Source organism: Bombus pascuorum, chromosome 2, assembly GCF_905332965.1.
Source record: "Bombus pascuorum chromosome 2, iyBomPasc1.1, whole genome shotgun sequence".
In the NCBI taxonomy this organism is placed as follows: Eukaryota; Metazoa; Arthropoda; class Insecta; order Hymenoptera; family Apidae; genus Bombus; species Bombus pascuorum.
The window spans coordinates 12899072-12917997 of NC_083489.1; the positions used below are offsets into that span (position 1 = coordinate 12899072).

At 33.5% G+C, this 18926-nt stretch overlaps 4 protein-coding genes across 8 annotated transcripts; 2 read left to right on the top strand and 2 right to left on the bottom strand.

Annotated features, from left to right (window-relative positions):
- Positions 1-549: 549 nt before the first annotated feature.
- Positions 550-3377, bottom strand: LOC132916544 (E3 ubiquitin-protein ligase RFWD3-like). Of its 2 annotated transcripts, none has more exons than XM_060976642.1 (3): positions 3320-3377; positions 2275-2382; positions 550-2187 (listed from the first exon to the last, which is right to left on the bottom strand). In XM_060976642.1, the coding sequence occupies exons 1-3, from the start codon at positions 3360-3362 to the stop codon at positions 695-697; spliced, it is 1644 nt and encodes a 547-aa protein (XP_060832625.1). In that variant the 5' UTR covers positions 3363-3377; the 3' UTR covers positions 550-694. The 2 variants fall into 2 exon arrangements, with proteins under 2 accessions (XP_060832625.1, XP_060832626.1); XM_060976643.1 differs by lacking the exon at positions 3320-3377 and adding an exon at positions 2632-2665.
- On the top strand, positions 2332-9314 carry LOC132916536 (uncharacterized). 2 transcript variants are annotated; one of them, XM_060976627.1, is made up of 21 exons: positions 2332-2680; positions 3512-3719; positions 3884-4267; positions 4396-4517; positions 4594-4802; positions 4874-5034; positions 5123-5305; positions 5373-5503; positions 5577-5753; positions 5980-6314; positions 6406-6438; positions 6509-6708; positions 6776-7015; positions 7219-7272; positions 7331-7562; positions 7631-7779; positions 7855-7956; positions 8018-8227; positions 8304-8486; positions 8556-8705; positions 8783-9314. In XM_060976627.1, the coding sequence occupies exons 2-21, from the start codon at positions 3714-3716 to the stop codon at positions 8984-8986; spliced, it is 3465 nt and encodes a 1154-aa protein (XP_060832610.1). In that variant the 5' UTR covers positions 2332-2680; positions 3512-3713; the 3' UTR covers positions 8987-9314. The 2 variants fall into 2 exon arrangements, with proteins under 2 accessions (XP_060832610.1, XP_060832609.1); XM_060976626.1 differs by lacking the exon at positions 2332-2680 and adding an exon at positions 3310-3419.
- On the bottom strand, positions 9253-15254 carry LOC132916535 (MATH and LRR domain-containing protein PFE0570w-like). Of its 3 annotated transcripts, none has more exons than XM_060976624.1 (6): positions 15115-15254; positions 13671-14069; positions 13085-13537; positions 9925-12440; positions 9626-9840; positions 9253-9556 (listed from the first exon to the last, which is right to left on the bottom strand). In XM_060976624.1, the coding sequence occupies exons 2-6, from the start codon at positions 14053-14055 to the stop codon at positions 9424-9426; spliced, it is 3702 nt and encodes a 1233-aa protein (XP_060832607.1). In that variant the 5' UTR covers positions 14056-14069; positions 15115-15254; the 3' UTR covers positions 9253-9423. The 3 variants fall into 3 exon arrangements, with proteins under 3 accessions (XP_060832607.1, XP_060832608.1, XP_060832606.1); XM_060976625.1 differs by having other exon boundaries at positions 13172-13573; XM_060976623.1 differs by having other exon boundaries at positions 13085-13573.
- LOC132916556 (ubiquitin-related modifier 1) lies at positions 14763-16757 on the top strand. The gene is made up of 5 exons (XM_060976661.1): positions 14763-14975; positions 15062-15126; positions 15187-15268; positions 15624-15672; positions 16489-16757. The coding sequence occupies exons 1-5, from the start codon at positions 14839-14841 to the stop codon at positions 16555-16557; spliced, it is 402 nt and encodes a 133-aa protein (XP_060832644.1). The 5' UTR covers positions 14763-14838; the 3' UTR covers positions 16558-16757.
- The last annotated feature ends 2169 nt before the right edge of the window (positions 16758-18926 follow it).

Below are 18926 nucleotides of genomic sequence, written 5' to 3' on the forward strand. Positions count from 1 at the left end.
GGTTTGTTTGATTTATAATCACAGATATAAAAAATTAATTACACATGAGGTATTTTATGAAAATGATTGGTTACAGTAGCTATATAAATTCTAAATGTAATTTAATACTTCAAAAATATCAATAAATAACAATTTTTAATAAAAATAATAGGAATACTTGTACAAAAATTTCCTTATTTTGATATCTTGATTATCTATTGAGTTTAACAAATTTTTTATATTATTATTAATTATATTATCTAATAGTATATAAATATATAATTATGTCATAGTATTATCCTGTTTTGAAATAGTATGCAGGATAACTACTGAAACAGTTTTTAAATTGGTAGAAAAATATTTATATAACAAATATTCATTGTATATATGCACAGCGACAAACATGTGTATCTTTAAATGGGAAATGGTAACATAAAAATTTCATTTTAGTATTTTTTGGTAATTCAAGTTATGTATATGGAAATTTTTGCATTGTCGTTAATAAGAAAGTTTATGCTTCATATTTACGAATTTAGATTTTGTATCATTACTTTTTTTTTTGACAACACATAATTTTATATAAAATAATGTTGTTTAAATTTAATGTAAAAACAAATACAATATTATTAGCTATATCATGTATCTATTACATTATAAATGTATGATGTGTATGGAAAAAATATGATATTTTTATTTACTTCCATAGTAATAATAGTTATCCATGATTATAAATTCTAACTTTTTTTGAAGAGAGTGTTGCCAAATATAAATTATTACTAACGTCAACTGCACACATATCCACTACAGGATCAGAAACAGGAAGACTATTTATTTGTTTTCCAGTAGATACACTCCATAATGATATACTGGTACTAGATTCTTGGTATGCAGCAACTAATGTATCATTTTCAATATTTAAGTAACATGGTCGAGACAATAACTGTTGAGAATTACCAGCATGGAACGTATGTACTACATTACAAATTGTTGATTCCTCATTATCTTTTTCTATAGTACATACTATGTGTCGTGCATGAGGCTGTCTAGCATTTGGTCGGGAAGATATCAAAGTATGATTATTCTTTTCATCATAACATACAGATACAAACGGACCTTCAAGGAATATTTGTTTAGGTAAATATTTTGAGTCTTTCTGCTCATAAGCATAGCATGTACTCAAATGGCATGCTATGAATCCACCTCGACTAATACCGCTACCCGGATTAGAAGGCACTGTTGCTAGAGAAACTACTGGTGATCTGTCGCCTGCATTGTCTAAAGTTTCAACAGCACCAGAAGTTTGCCTAATATCAAATTGTGTTATAGATCCATTTTGTGCACCCGCAAAAAACACATTTGAATTATTGCCTGACCAACAGCAGCTCCACAATGGAGATTCTGTTTGATAAGTATGCAAAATAATGTGATTTTGAATATCCATTAATTTTGCACATTTATCGAAACCAACACTAAGCAGCAATGACTGTTGAGTTGTATTAAATGTAATATCTCTTATAACTTGATTATGTAAAAGAATAAAGTGACGTGGTTGAAATTTATCCGAATCAATTTTTTTAATACCATAACCCGAAAATAACATATTAGTTGACTTCTGGGATACAACTAGGAATCCAAACCATGGGTTGTAGTCTAATACACGGCAACCGCCATCCTTACATATCTCTATAGATCGATCTAAATGGAACTTTTTAATCATATGTTTAGATATCTTCTGGCAAGAATGAATATTTATTTCTGATTGCTGACTTTCTAGTTCAGAGATCCTATTCCTCATACTAGCAATTTGCTGTTCAAATAACTTTTGTCTTAATGTATATTTTGAAAGTTCCATTTCTATACGATTTTTTTCAGAACTAACATTATTTAATTGTTCTTTTAATTTATCTAATTCGCTGGTATCTATAGACGTTAACTTTTTGGCATACAACATTCTGATATCTTTCACAGCAGCTCTTCTATTGCATTGTGGACAACGACGGTTGCCACTAGTGCAAGAAGTTTGTAACCATCTTAAAATGCAACTATATCCAAACAAATGTCCACATCGTAAACAACACAAACGATGATCCCCAGAACTAGTCCATAAATCCATGCATATTGGACAAGACTGGTCAGAATCAACATCAGATTCATCTAAAGTTGTTTCTTTTGCCTTTTTTGCTTTTGTTTCACTTTCATCATTGTCTTCTAAAATATTACATGCAATATTATTTTCTAAATGATGTGATATTTATATATTTAATACAACATACATGAAATTTAAAATGAACTTACTTGTATTTTCTGTTTCAGCTTGGATTTCTAAGTCATCAGCATTATCATTATCAGATTCTTCAGAATGATCTTCTACTACATATTCCATTTGTGCTTCTCCTCCTTCTGCTGTAATATTTTATAAAAGTTAGAATGAATAATTGTACTTTTGTATATACAAATACGTATATATATAAATTCCTTTATTCTTTAATTCATAACATAAAAAGTGACTAATAAGGTTTATATTCTTTATAGCATAGAAAATATAAAAATATTTTAATTATTTTTATGTTCAATCACACATGTACATGATTTTACTTGATACAACTTATCCTGTTAAGCGTTGTGTTTATTTGACATGCTGTTAATACTTACCGTAATCCATAACCTCCATTTTATAAAAATCAAAGCAATCTATCTATAGGTAAATGTTATCAGTGCTTATTTTACTACAAGTGACTAAAATTTTTCGAAAATAAGAATGTATATATATTTTTCGCAAGAAACATAATAAATCAAATATGGCAATAAGTTTGTTTGTATACAACAGAAATGTCGTGACCCTTTTTGAATGAATATATTATCATAAGAATCAAACATACTAAACGATTCTAAAATCGTATTACTTACAGTGTCAAGCAATAAGTGTTTTTTTCTAATAATTAATGTCTTAATCTAACATTATTGCTTCATAAATGTTTTCACCTAATCGTGAAAGATGTCATCCCAATTTTTGTAAGACCGTGTAATGTACTGTTTTTACATCAATAAAATCATGTTATTTACAAATGTTATTTACATCTATTTCAGGAGTAATCACTATTTAATTCCTTCATTACATTAAAAACACTTTAATATACAATAAATAAAAAACGTTGTATTTTCCATTCATATTCATGGTGTTGGCAATTTTTCCGACATCTTTAATTTGAAGAAATTTCTCCTTTTTCAACATCAATGTTTAATTAATGTTTTCATTTTGTATTATTTGTCACTATTATAAATTTAGAATAATTCTGATTTTTTATACATATCTTTTGTACAAGTACATAATTAGATATACCTTGAATACAGTTGATAAGTTTAAATATGTAGCTGTGTAACATAAAAATAAAAGACGTATGCTACATATTCGTATTTGAAGAAATTGAAGGTTTTTCCGAGTAAGTGTCATATTTTGAGTTTTATTTTACTTTCTCTTACAATTTAACAAATTTATTCATCGATTGTTACATTAATATACCATGTATTTCAGTTTCGAGATCTATAAAAATTAAACAAAAAAAAAGATAATTTCGACACAAAACTGGAGAAATCGTTCAACGCGATTTGATAGCGATACCGTTTCTTCACTGAATAAACGAAAGGAAAAGGATCATTGTTCTTGAATCTACTATAGCTGTGCAAAGACCTTGTGTTCTTCAGCGAAGCAACGGTGTTGTATCGAAGGTAAAATAATGAAGGTAAAATATTGGTTAAATTTTTAATGTATATACTTGCAACTTTCTTTAACATTGAAGAATCATCTGTTCAAGTAGAATGTATTTAATAAAAACAAAATGTTAGATAAATTTAATTACATTTCAAAAATAGACAAATATTAAGAAATACGATTTAATTAATTTAGAAGCGGAGACCGTGTACGTGGAATACATCTCGTTCTCCAAGGAATTTACAGACACCTCCTCGTGCTCGCGAGCTCGATAATTGTCCTGTTAAAACCAAAAGTTTTCACGATTTGAAACGTTTGAAAAGAGGTAGCTCAAAATTACAGAAAAAAAGCGCAGAATACAGGGAGTCTTCGTTGAAGAGAGATACGTTCAGCTCGTTGGAATCTTTGTTTGATTTGAAAAAGCCTCTAAATTTACCGGACATATGCTCTTTAGCAATCGAGTATCATCAAGAGGGTCACGTGCTACCTTTTAAATCAAGAAATTCCAAGCATTCTAAAACCCTCGTAGAATCTTTATTTCTGCAACAAGTGGATCTTGAACCACACATTCTTGACCGGGTGTGATTTTGGTATTATTTGTATTCAAATTATGCAACAGTTAATAAGTAACTCCTTAGTATATTCACTAGTATTTGAAAATGAAAATGGATAGATTGTTGTAAGCTAATTTAAAATAATTTGGATAGACTTACGAAATCGATGATTATAACGATAAATCGGAGGAGATTAAACAAAAATCAAATTTTGAACCACTAAAATTAGAAGAAATCGAAAATCCGGATCAAGCAGGAAACGATCCACAGAAAAAGTATAAAATTATTTAGTTCTCGAGAACATTTTGTTAACGTTGAATTATCTGATAATAAATTTGTTCAATTATGAAGCATGGCCGAAGAGGAAAACGTTGACGAAGCTCTTCAAGATGAAGCGGAAGAAACAAAAGAAGAAGAAGAACCAATAGAAGAAGAAGAACCACAAAAGGAAGAGGAAGAAGGAACAGAATCTGTAGCAAAATCGGTATCAAGACCGGTATCAAGAATTGATACGGAAGAACTGCCTCCACCGTATCCGCTCCCTCCCGGTCTCGGTGAAGGTATGATATCGTAAATTCAGGAAAAAATTAGAAAAAATGTATAAAGTATAATCAATTTATGCATTGTTTAGGTGTGCCAATTAAACCTGGTGGACGACATGAATCGATATTGAGTTCATCTCCCTTGACTGATAGCGTTGTACTGTTGGAAATGAAGAAGGCGGATGAACGTTGCGTCGTTCTTGCAAGAGAAATTGATCAGTTAAAGGAAGAAATAGCTGCACTTACAACTGTAATAGTTCTGGAAATGATAAGCTAATGAAATTTGAAATTCGAAACATCGAACATCGAGATTTAAAAAGGATTGCTTTGTATTATAGAAAAAAGATTTAACCGATGAAGATACGTTAATAATACATGAAAAGCAGGACGAAGTGATGAAAAAACTGGCAGAATTTGAGCAGATAACGCGGAAAATACAACGAGTACTAGGTGTGTCCGATATCTCGAGTACTACTTTTGCTAGGATGTTCAATATGCAACCCATTATGAGACCCACCGCTGTAAGTATTCTCTATCGATCATCGAAGCAAGTAGCGCGGTGAAGTGTATAGGAAAAATAATTTCTAGATCATTACCGAAGAAGAAGAACTTGAAATAGTAAAGGAGAAAATAGATATGGTAGACGAAAAAACAGACATAGAGATAGAAAAGCTTAGAGAACGTTTCGACTTACCTCAAATAGAATATCCAGAAGATAGGTATGTTATATCATTTATTTTTTTTTTTTTTTTTTAGAATACATTTTAAAAATTTGTATGGTTGTTTAACTAGGCTTCCAAGAGTGATTGTCTGCGGAACTACGGAGGATGAAATTCCAAAGATTGTTGTGGCAGATAGTAAAAAGAAAGGAAAAGATAGATGTCTTAAAAATTTAACTGGAAAGTTAACAGAATCGTTAACTATGCAGGAAAAATTGGTATTGGAAAATGCACAGCTTGAAGGTGGCAAGTGAGTTTTACGAAACAACTTCATTTTACACAGCTATGAATTTAATAAATTATCTGTCATTTCTCGACATAAAAAAAAAAAAAAAAAATAGAAAATCGATAAAAAAAATGTGAAAACTAATCAGTCTCCTTAACGACGATTGCATAGATTGTCGCTAATAGAAGCATGTTGACATAAACCATGTGATCTTGTCTTTGTTACAAAAATTAACTTACTCACGTGTTAGATACAAATTAGAAGAAGCATTGCTAGAAAAGGATACCGCCGTTGAAAGTCTTCAGAGGAAGGTATGCGGGTTGCAGGCTGAAATGAGAATAGTTGTGAAGGAAAATGTGGAATTGACACGTCAATTAGCTTGCTTGAATCAGCGAATCACTAGTCCTTGTTGTTACACACCTTGTTGCCCAGGTGGAATTTCGTCCGAAGTGTCAAGTCCGTCTCCTCTACGTTCGATTTCGTACACCACTACGTTACAGCAAGACGACGATTATTGTCGGTGCAAGTGTTGTCTTCAACCTCAAATCGCCGATACTTTGTCACCAATCGCAAATACTGTATGCGGTTTGTATCCCAACGACAAAGTTTTTAAGATTTTCTTTTGTATAATTTTTTTTAATTTAATATTAAAAATGAAATTTAACATGTGTTTCAGTGAGGCCGAATCATACATATTTACCTAGCGGAGGTGAGCTACGTCTATTACAATACAAGAAAGTACTTTGTGTATTGAAAATTAATAAATATTATTATTTTAGATTCACCGAGACTCACGGGTGGTGCGTCAATAACAGGAGCTTGTATTACAAGTGATTCTTCTTCGCAAATCGATATGTGTTGTCGAAGTCCTGCCGCGGTTAAAACACTGTGTACAGGACCACCACCTCCTCCAAGAGGATCTTGTCCCGCAGAAATAGAAAACAAACTTGCGGCTTATGGGAACAGTACCAAACAGCTAGTACATCTTGGAAATATGCTGCAAGTTTAGTTTAATTTCTATGTTTATTTATTTGTATATTTTATAGGAACAACAATTGGGTACCATGGAATGCGAAGTACGTAATATGCAGATAGAGCTTGCTAATGTTCAACGAGAACGCCAACAATTGGAACAACAACGCAAGTTGCTGAAATGTACTGGCCCTTGTGCGCCTTGTGGTTGTTGTCCTCCTCCACCTTTGGGCATGCAGCAGCCACCAAGCGCGACTCCTTACGTACCGTGTTCGGCTCCAATTACACAATCGCCTTCTATACCTCTTCCTAAGGTATCTATTCAATATTTCGATTAACTTGATTGTAAAGATTGGTAAACGTTCAAAGATAAAATGTCGCATGCTGATAAAATTGTTGAAATGTCACAAATAATTTTCTACGAAATAAATATATTTTTCGAAAAGTTTCAGATATTTTATTTTTATTAAGTGTGATATACTACATAACATATAAGATCGTTTTTCGTCGTACGTAGATACCACCTGCTCCTTCTGCAACCTGTACTGGTCCTTGCATAAACGCTCCTATGGTAAGATTGAACTTCAGAAAAAGATTTAACATGAACTAAAGCAGCTATTTAAAAAAAGGGCGCTAGCACGTGTCCTCAGCAACAGTTACGTGACCTACGCGAACAATATGCACGTCTACAAGATGATTACAAAAACAAATTATGCGAGGTTTCGTGTTTAAGAACAGATGCTGACAAGTTGAAACAACAAACGCGTGAATCTATAGAAGAGAAAGAAAAGTTGGAAATCAAACTTGTAGACACTCAAGAACGATTGAAGACAATGGAAGCTGAGAAAGAAAAATACGAAGGTGATTATTTGGAATGCTTTTCAATTTCAATGTTTTATATTATAACAATATAATTAATTTAAAACTAGGTTTTAAGGAACAGATGGTTGAGCAAGAGCAAACTTTGATCGTCTTCAAGCAACGTTTCCGAGAAGCCCAAGATGAACTTGAAGAATTACGATCCTTGATTCAAGATCAAGCCGCTCAGTTGGAGGACTATCGAAACAAATATTTACAGGTTCTTTTTTACGATATTTCCTTTAAAAACGTTGTTATAAGTATAAAAAGTATAAAAGTAGCTGTGTAAAAACAGGCGCAACAACAAGTGGAAGAACAACGGCGACAACTTGATCTAATGGAAATGGATAACGCACGGATGAATGAAAATGTCACCTTAGAAATAGGAAGAGTGAAAGTACGTAAATATTTACATGTACATGATTATCTTACGATACATTTTACTATCTTTCGAATAGAATCAGTTCCAAGAAAAACTCGCAGAACTTGCGCCGTTGCCGGATATTCTAAAACAAACGCAAGTAAAACTACAGGAAGCACAACAGATGCGTTTGGTTGCAGAACGCAATTGCGAGGATCTTTCGCGGGAAGTTATAGGTTGCAAAGATAAAATTCAAACATTGCAAAATCAGTTGGACGTTTTGCGTAGCGAATATCAAGCGCTGCAGGTTAATGTTTTCACATTCTTCTACCAGTTCTATTCTTGTAAAAAACGATACATTTGTAAACAATGTATGTATTCAGGATGAAAGAGGTCATGGTTCGGGACGATTCGATGAATTAGAAAGGAGAAATACAGAACTACGACATGAGAATGAACGTATGAAAAATACGCTTGCAAGATTTGAAGAGCACGAAGCACAATTGCAGAAACGCATCGATGAAAAAATGCACGAGGTTACACAATTGACAGCAATGCTTGAACAGGTATTATTATTTATTATATTATTGTATATTTCATTGGAAAATGTATAGTAATTCCAATGAATATTAAAGATTCGAGAAGATTCTGCGAGACAAGTAGCAAGAACGAAAGAAAGATGTGAAACTGTAAGGAGATCGATGCAAAGCCAAATTGCGGAAATGGAACGACAATTGGCTCAGTGTAGAGCTACCGCAAGAGCTGCACAGAAAGATAGAGATGAAGTAATTTATCGTTCAAAAAGCTGAGTTCTTCCTTTCTAGACATTAATTTAACTTATCTATTGCTTTATTCCTTTTAGATTAGACAGAAAATGCAGGGTCAGATAAACAACTTAAACGAGGCGTTTGAGCAAGCTCAAGGTCGGATAAGATCACTACAAGGTCACGTAAATTATTTGAAAACATCTTACACTAATATCTTTAAGGGACAAGGAGAGATGCCGCCCGGTGTTTTGCCCGGAGAGGCTGGGACAGGATTCGATTCCTGCGACTGCAATTATTAATAGGAAATTAATATATTATCTACATCAATATTTTATTGCTATAGAATTGAAATTTTAATGAACTGTAAGTCGTCGCACTGACTTGTTTAAATTACATGTGAAGTATCTGTTTTCATTTCTAGAATGTAAAAAAATTGTCTAGTTTGTATTCATAAATATATTACAAAATAGTAAAAATTTATACAATGTAAGACTGATGAAATTCACTTGTTGTTACATTAATCAATGTCGCAAAAATTGAATCATTATAGTGCGAATGACATCTGTTACAATGTAGCAGTTTTTTATTTATGTATTTTATTGTAATAAATTGTTTACGTAACCCTTATATGCAATGAAGTAGAAGAGGTAAATATGACAGTGCAAATCGATTTAAAGAAATTAAAATAGTGATCTGTACAAGGAAAAAGCACTCATTTAGTATTATATAAGTTTCATTAGTTCGTATCCACAGAATGAAGCATATTGAGCATATCTAGGATAGCGTCCGAACGCGATCTTACTCTTTCCATTTCCAATCGAAATTCTTCAAGTTGAGATTCAATTCTACGTGCATATGCATGGCAACACCTATAAGTAAAAGTAATAACGTATTCCATGTATGTATCATGTTTTTATGATAGTGTACAATATAGTTACCTGTCATTACATTGCGTAGAAGTGGAACATGTAGGCCCGAGTGTAGGAGAAGAAATCTTAATTTGTGGAGGACCATTTGCTATAGAAGATGTTCCTTTTCGAAATCCACTTTTACTTAAATTAACAGTACTATTATTACGGCAATCTCCACATCCCTTTAAAAGATCCATAAGAATTCCTCTTACCCTTTTACCACTTAATCTTCGTTGTCTGGTCTGTACATAAAGAAACAAACGTTACATGAACGTAAAGTTCTTGATAAATTTGTTAAGATTGTATTTATGCTTTTATTATCTTACTTCAGGCGTTTCATTAGATCGTTTAATTGGGATTAGAGCCTCTTCTTCATCATCACGTGAAGAGCTGTGATTACATATATGTTTATCAGAATGCTCGTGATTATTTATATTGTCCAAAGATGATTTACATGTATACGATATATCTCTAACAGGATTACAGTATTTCGAACCTGGACTGTTATCTACATTTTGAAGTGAACATCGACACGCATGATATTTGCAAGTTACTTTGCTCATTTCGGTAGTGGCGTCCATACAGTTTTCGTGTAAATGATTTTTCGAATCTGGGATAAATGTACTTTTACATGAATCCCTTCGAATTTCATTACTGTGAAACTTATCTTTACAATGCTTAAGACTAACATCATGCTTTTGTGTCTCATGATATAAACCACAACTACATCCTTTATCTGTGACTTCAATACGATGTGTACAACAGGAATGTAATTTTTCTTGTGAACTCGATGCATCTTTACATGTTGGCCATTCTTGATGATATTTCGAAGAATTACAGTTTTCATAAGAAGGAACACAAATATTTGGGCTGAGAGAATTACTCATATGTCTTTTGTCACTTATATCTTCTACTGATGAAGACGCCTTTATTGAATTTAATGATAAAGAATGACAACATTGAGGAATATTGGACCTACTGAATTTGTTTGGAACCTTCTGTTTTTTATTAGTTGAACACACAAGCGGACTGCCATTAAATCTCGTTTGCGATGTATTCTGCCAAGTCTGACACATCCTCTGTTCAGTTGATTTTACACAGACTTCCATATCATCTTCGTTATCGCTTGTAGATTCATGATCTATTTCTTTACCCCAAACACTAATCGTTCCGTTTATTTCAGACATTCTTACTTCAAGATTACCCAATAAATATGGACCACATTCTTGAATGCGATTTTTTTCATTATCTAAACCATCTTTTATAGGTTCTTCTGCTTGAATTAAGAAACTTCTATTTTTGCTATTTTCATCTTCCCTGTATATGAAACATTTTACACTGTCCTCATGATCATCTGTCTGTTCTATCTTATTTTCTGCAGATGTAGAATCATCAATATCTTTATTAACAGATGTATCTTCTATTTGTTCTGATTTTGACATTGCATGTTCCTCAGAATATTTAAATTCTACATCAGTCGTATCAGTACTATTTTTTCTCTCAGATTCTGCAGTTGTATGAGGTATTTTGAAAGGTTGAACAGAAGTAGATGTATCAAGCATTTCTGTAGCTTTTCTTTTTTTGGAACTTGATGCATGGATTGGAGAATTGCATTCTATATTTAATATTTGATCTACGGAATTTTCATTTAATCGTTTCTTGATATTTCTTACTAAAGGACTTTCAACTTTTGTCTTCCCTTGGGTTATATTTGAAAGTGTTTGCAAAATTCGAGATGAAGTAATAAATGTTCGAGATAATGGATGCGCTATTTTTCTTGGAGTAGTCCCATCAGTGAGTATAATACTATCATCAGAATTAAGAATTGGTGTCAAATCGGGGAGCTTAACAGATATAGCTGGGCTATAAGCACTATCTGCCCATTGATCAGTAGAACTTGCTGTAGATGCAACACTACTAGTGGATATTTTATTGTTTGTTTCGCCTGAAGTTACAGTATCTTGATTAGAAGTAGATTCTGCAACTGTTTCAGTTTGTACAGATGCAGTTTTCACTTCACATGTTTTATTCTGATCCTCATATTTTGCTAAAGATTTTTTTAGATTATCCAATTCTTGTTTCATTTTTATATTTTCTGCCAATACTTTTTGGTAGGCATCTCGCAAATTAATAAATTGTGCGTCTTTCTCATTAAGTTGCGTTTTCAACTCAATTATTTCAGTGTTCTCTGCATTTATTCTATCAGGTGCATTAATTTTTGTAAAATTTAAGTTTTCTGATTCATCTTGTATTATGCGGATACTTTTAACGTTTGCAATTTTTAAAGGACAGTTAATATTGTTATCAATTTCTCGTGAACTAATCATTTCTGCTTCATTATATATTTCTGTTTCGTTCACTTTTTCTTGTCTTTGTCCAGGTAATTCTTCTCTTTGTTCCATATTAGAGGCACTATTCATGTATTCTTCATAGCTTAACGTACGTAAATTAATAAATGTGGGAGTTGTCTGATGTCCATTAATTAGAGAAGGTTGATTTATGCTACCGAATCTCATGTTTCTATCTAAAGCATTTTGATATTCGATATGACGGATATTGTCATCTACTGAACCATTTCGTTTTTCTAATTTATCATCGGAATTCTGCACTCGTTTCTCATTTGGTATATCATTGTATTCAGTGTCCTTTTGAATATGTTTATAATCATTTTCAATAATTCTGTTGGAGGTTTTATTATTTTCTCCATTTTCTAATATTTGTGCTGTATTGTATATTAAATTATCATTTTCAGCTTCGTCACGTTGTAAATTCTGAATAGCTTTTTCAGCATAATCTTTTATGGTTTTATTAACTCTTGCTTTCAATTGCTCAGTGTCATTGTCTATAAGCAAAAAGTAAAAGTTATAGTTTACATTGATTACGTATTTGCCTTAGAACTTGGTTATTCATTCACATGCAAGAATGTCACAAACAATATTTGACTGTACCATAGCATTTAGGCCAATGCTCACTGCAGAGTATGGCATATCATTGGAAAGCTTATGAATGGCAAAGCCCAACAAGGATGGCCACAACTGTAAATGCTCCATTCAGAAAATATAGATAATATCGCCGCCAAAATTTAAGAAAGATCGTACCGCACACGACTGATGGGTACATTCGTTGTGACAAACAATCGTCTATAGTACATGTTACAGCGCTTCATGGCGGTTAGATTTCGGTCGTCGAACGACCGAAATATTATATATATTTGCATTTGTACCGGGTCTACACATTTTAATCTATATTTTTCGAATGGGATGTGTGCAATAGCCATGACCAGTCTTGTCGGACTTGTATGCTTATAAGCTTTCATGGTGAACCATACTCTCTAGTGTTTGTTTTTTTAAATACTATGATGCAGTCCAGTACTTTATTGAATTATGTAAAGACATTTCATATCATAATAACTATAATAGACATTGAATATATTTTCCTAATATGAATATTTCAATTCAAATATAATTCGATAAACATATTTCTTACTTTCATTGCTTGCATGATTTTTGTTCATTATAAATTCTTGCTCTTTAACACGCTTTTCCATAGATCTTCTAGTTTGTTCTTTTATACCTTTTATGTACTGTTTAACTTTACTTTCCACGTGTTGATACCTAACTGACATCATTTGTTTTTTTTCTGCAGTAGAATATGGCATTGGATTTTGCTGCATACCTAAATAATTATGTCTGAAAATGTTCATGCTATGTCTTTTTTTGTTATGTGACGAATGAACATTGTTTTTTGAAATGCTTAAATCTTGTAATGATAAACTCCTCTCTTTATGATGTTGCTTTAATCTTTTGTTTAAGACAAAATCATCGGATACTCTATCAAAACACTCCAGATCATATTCTGTTTCAATATCTTCATCGTCATCATTATGTAGTCTCAAATTTCCTTCGTCATCATCATCATCATCTTCTTCTTCCTCCTCATCTAACATTGCATTTTCACGATCCATTTCATCCATATCTGCATACATATATATATATATATATATATATATATATACATATATACATATATATATACATTGCAATGTAGAAACGAGGTTTTATTATTTACTTACCTTCACTATCTGCGTATTCATCTTCCTCTTCATCGTTATATGGGTGATTACTCTCTTCATCATTGTATGGATGAGTACTCTCTTCACCAGAAGATAGTACATAGATACTGCCCCCTCCTTGATCATCACTAGGATAAGGACTTCGACTGTGGTCTTCCTCTATTGGGATTCTATCCGCTTGTTTTGTATTACTGATATCTGAATCTTCGCGCTTCGATGGAGTAGACACACTGATATACGTTGGCATTTCTTCATCCTCCAACATTGGTTGTTCTGTTTCATTGTTTAATATGCTTGTTTCACATTTTGATTGTTCTTTATTATGATTTTCCACATGCGATTCTGACTCCGTTTCATCCGAAGTATGTTCGTTTCTTTGCGACATTTTGCAAGTTGATACTGAACGTAGAAAACGTATTACAATTATACAAAATTATACAAGGATAAAAAATTTACAATAATGTGAACGGGTATTGGATTTGCGTCACTTTGTTTTTTAGATATTTAACGCCTGCGATTGCACTTTTCCGACGACCGCCATTACAGCTGCCGCTGATCGCACCTGCATTTCAGTCCATCTGTGTATTTTACATTTTTATCAAATGCACACCATTTATTCCATATTCGTCTAACAATAATTACATTTTTAAATATTATTTTCAACTAACAAACTTTATTTCTTTATCAATTGGTGTTAATCATGTATAACACAACCTTCACCATGCAATTAAACTCATAATTATTAAGGCTAATGACCCACGAATACACAGGAGTGTACTTTGTATTACATTTAAGAGGCACCTGTTCTACATTCTGCTTTTTACATTACATTTGGCATAAATTTTATTTCTTGTGAATACTTATTATTGATATTACTGATATTAATATACATATTCATAACAAGCAAATATTTTTATATCAATGGAATGATTATTTCTTTCGATTTCTCGATACATAATATTATAAGATTAACAATTGCGAAGATTTGTAGACGAACTTTTGCAAATTGTAAAATATCGATGAAAAGATGGAACTATTACAATGTATAACTGTTTTTTAAATTAAATCTTGAATTCGGAAATTTCTATTTTGCAACATGCATACACTACTGATCAGTTGAATAGAAGGAACGTGGAACGGAGTTTATAATGTCGTTTATGTTGTTTCTATGCGCAGTGAACGATATTTTGTTTGTAATTATATAATAATAACTAATAGTATTTTAAGGTGGCATAATTTTACGAAAAATAAAAAAAAAAACATGTCTATCGAAAGTAAAAGTATTTCTGTGACCATTGAATTCGGGTAATATCGAATCGATACTTAACCTAACTTTTCTTGCGATGGTAACAATATACATGTATGTATATCGAATTATTAAATAATTTCAGAGGTGGGGCAGAATTACTTTTTGACAAAAAGAAAAAGCACTCTGTAAACTTACCTGGAAACGAATGTAAGTTCTATAAAATTTCTCCCAGTGTAAAATATTAATTCGTGATGTGAAATTTTATAGGGACTATACGAAAGTTACTCTTCTGGATAAAAGATAACCTTCTAAAAGAACGACCGGAACTTTTTATGCAAGGAGACAGCGTGTAAGTTATTAAATCATATCATACTTTTACGTTAACGGCAAAACCATTTCAAGTAACCATTTAAAATGTTGCACGAATTGATACTCTGGCACGCGTGTTGTACCTCGTACTTCTTACTACAAACACAATACGTTATTATTGTATTAATTCGCACTTGCCAATTCTATGATATATAAGATCAACATGGCACCTTACGAGTTTCGCGGTTTTAATCGAGAGGGCAGCATAGTTCGCATTAATGGATTTACAACTACAGAGATTGTTCATTCATTCATACATGTAAACATTTTTGCATCTAGATATACACAAATAGTACATGTATATGTTTATTTTATGCACTATTTTATGTTTATAGGCGACCAGGAATTTTGGTACTTGTAAATGACACCGATTGGGAATTATTAGTAAGTATAAAATTATTCGCATCATACTTAAAAAAATTGTTCTCAATAATATTTCAAATTAGTAGTGCATTACTAATATCAGCTATAATATTCAAACACTTCCACGTGTTACGTGAATGTACACGATTTTTCAATTTCTCTTTTTTATTTTCCTCCTATTCACACGAGGAACTATAAAAAGTAGCCCTGTGGGGCGGCAATAACGCGTTGATCGTAATCGAGATGGGGTAAGGCACCTGTTTCTGAGCAATTGACAAACGTCTAGCGAGAGTATTCCATCGTGGAACTTTTTGCGAGACGCATAATCGACCTACTGTGAAGTGGTTGGTTTGGAGTGTAACTGGAAGATGGAAAGTAAGAGAGAAAAGGTGAAAGGGCGCAAATGATCTTGAAGGCTTGCCACACCCACGGCAGAATTATCATTTTAAATTTGTAAATGTACAAAACTCGACCGCTATTAGACTCCGCTTCCTTAAGCGCGTTCGAGAAAAGAAAGGAACCTCGAGAAGCGAGCTATGGGTGAGTCGGAGAGCAGACGCGGAAAGGATGATGGTTTCAGCCATTATTATGATAATACCGACGTTTCTCGAGGTTTCGTATGCTTCGATCGTACTACTATTCCTTGTTCTGTCTTCTTTTCGCTCCATTTTTGCGGTACTTGCATTTATGTCGTTGCATTTTTATCGTCTTGATATACGTTTCGTCTTACATTTTTATCTTATTAGAAAGAAACAAATTACAAAATATAAATTACAATTTTATTAGAAGAAACGAAGAAGTTAATATCGATAATGATCATTTTATGAAAATTTTCAGGGCGAGAACAATTACAACATAAATTCAGGCGACTCGATATTGTTTATATCCACTTTACACGGAGGATAGGACGCATTTTTACGCAAGAGGACAGGACGGCGATTCACGAAGAGGAAATCAAAGATGAGGATGCGCGACTTGGTTCGATCGCTGCGGGGAAAATGATAATTTCGCGGCATACTTGTTTGTGTGAAGTACGCGCACACGTGCACACTGTCAGAGAATAAAATGCTCATTCGCACGACGTACGTTTGAGATGTTCCACGTAACGACTATGATATTATGGCTGACACGTTGGCCGTTTTCCAAGAAACCTCGTATTATTGCCCCTTCTCTACCTTACCAATCTTTTCTCGCTTCATAGCCAATGGGCCATATCCTGTTCCCCGTTTCCACTAGCGGAGACACGACTTGTCTATCTCGGTACTTAACCCTTACCATTCTCGTGCTGGTATACATCTACGCCCGCATTACTTCGTAATTAATATTGGAGAAGATCGAACGAGAAAATAGAAAGAAATTATTGATTCTTGTCTTCATGAATTTCCTTCTTGGTGACTTTGACGAAAAAAAAAAAAAAGAAAAAAAAAGAAAGGAAGAAAAACGAAGAGAAAAGAAGAGAAGAATTAGCTTCCGGTAACTGCGTAGGAAAATTAGTTTCGATACAGGAGCGGAGATTATGCGCGTGCGTCGTGATCAGTTCACATCGAGAGTTAGTTGTTGGTCCCTGGTAGCTCTATTAAAAGTAACGATCGTGTTCCAACTTGATAGAAAGAAGGGAGAAAGATAAATAGAGAGGGAGTAAGAAAGAGATCTTTTCATGAAAAAAATGAGGAAACTTGGGTGAACTTCCTCTTCTGTATAATTAATTACCGGTGGTAGTAGTTCTTTACGGTACACGATAAAGATCGTATCGAAGGTTTTTCAACTTGCCCGACCGAGTGAAGTTAATCAAGCCTGCTACTCGCTGCCACGATGTCTGCGATTCCCCTTTTGCTCATCGATCGACCGTGCTCCCAGCATCGTGCCCTGCGTTCCGTTTAATATGATCCGCGAGGGCAGCGACGCGTCTCTGAACTAGATTTCCGCGATATCGGAGTCAATCAGCCGTTGATGGAGGTCGATAGGCGAGTCGCTTCATCATATAATAAACTAACGAGAAACAATGCCGCCAATTAATCACGGGCCCGCATTGCGCGGTGAAATTCGACGAAAACGGTCTAACGAGCATCGCTCCTCCGGTTGGGGAGCAATCGATGTTGCGGCTCGAAAATTTCGAGCCAGTCGGACGTTAATTGTAGGCGAGAAAGTTCGTCGACTTTCGATGAGTCACGTGGCTGCTTTTCATATATATCAGAAGGGAAGAACCTTTGTACATATTTGTATAAAATAACGAAAGATTCCTATAAATTCCAACGAATTCGTCTAATGTATTTTCAATAAATCAGAAATTGAAACGTATTTCCTTGGTTTATATTTCCAACTGATTCTTAATTCGTTAATTTGCTTCTCATTTTTCTTTCGTTTTTTTTGTCATAATATTAGCGTAAGTGCATTCGTGTGTCGTCTGTGTCATTACGTATCTGTATTTTGTGCACCAATACAATGCATTTTCAGGCATGGAGATGCGTAACCCATGCCCCTTGTGAAACCAAGTGTCTCGATCGCTAATGGTTCGGCAGGGTTGGATGGTCCAGTGATTAATTGTGTCAGCCCTGATTACGTTACAGAGGACGCAGATCCACTATATTATATACGATCGTGCATGCGTGTACCTCGCGGCCAGTCCGTAACACGTGCGTCGAACGCACTTGTGCGTGTTAGGTGGATGTCGGAGGAGTAGCAACGTGACCACCTAACTAACTGGTAGAAACGCGTCTGGTTGACGTTCGATTACGTTGCTAATACGCAATTCTATATCACCCATCTGTATAAATCTCCAATAAATGGTAAATTATGTTAAATGTTATATATATCGATACAATTCTAAATATAAAATATCGAAGCATAAAATTAGAAGAACACGCTCAATGAAGAAAAAACAAAGAGAATTCTGGTCCTGTATGTTAATATAATTTAACATCTATATCATTTAACATCCTACGTCGATTGATTTATATCCAATTAAACATTTCGCCTGAAATTTACATCTAAATTTGAATAGATGTGTTGAGCATTGCTGAATATCGATGTAATTTATTAATTGATGTTCCAATTAATCTCGGCATTTCAGCTCGTAAATATTCAACTCGATAACGTCGTGGCCGTATAAATAATTCTCCAAGAGTGGAACTATTTCTCGGTAACAATTCGCTGTGCTGTGGCGGGCAGCATTACCTTAACGAGTTCCAAGTTTTAAAAAAGACGGTAACTGGTCTAAAAGAAGTAATTATAGGCGGAACGGAAGGCTCAACGTCGATTCATTTGTGACTGGTCTC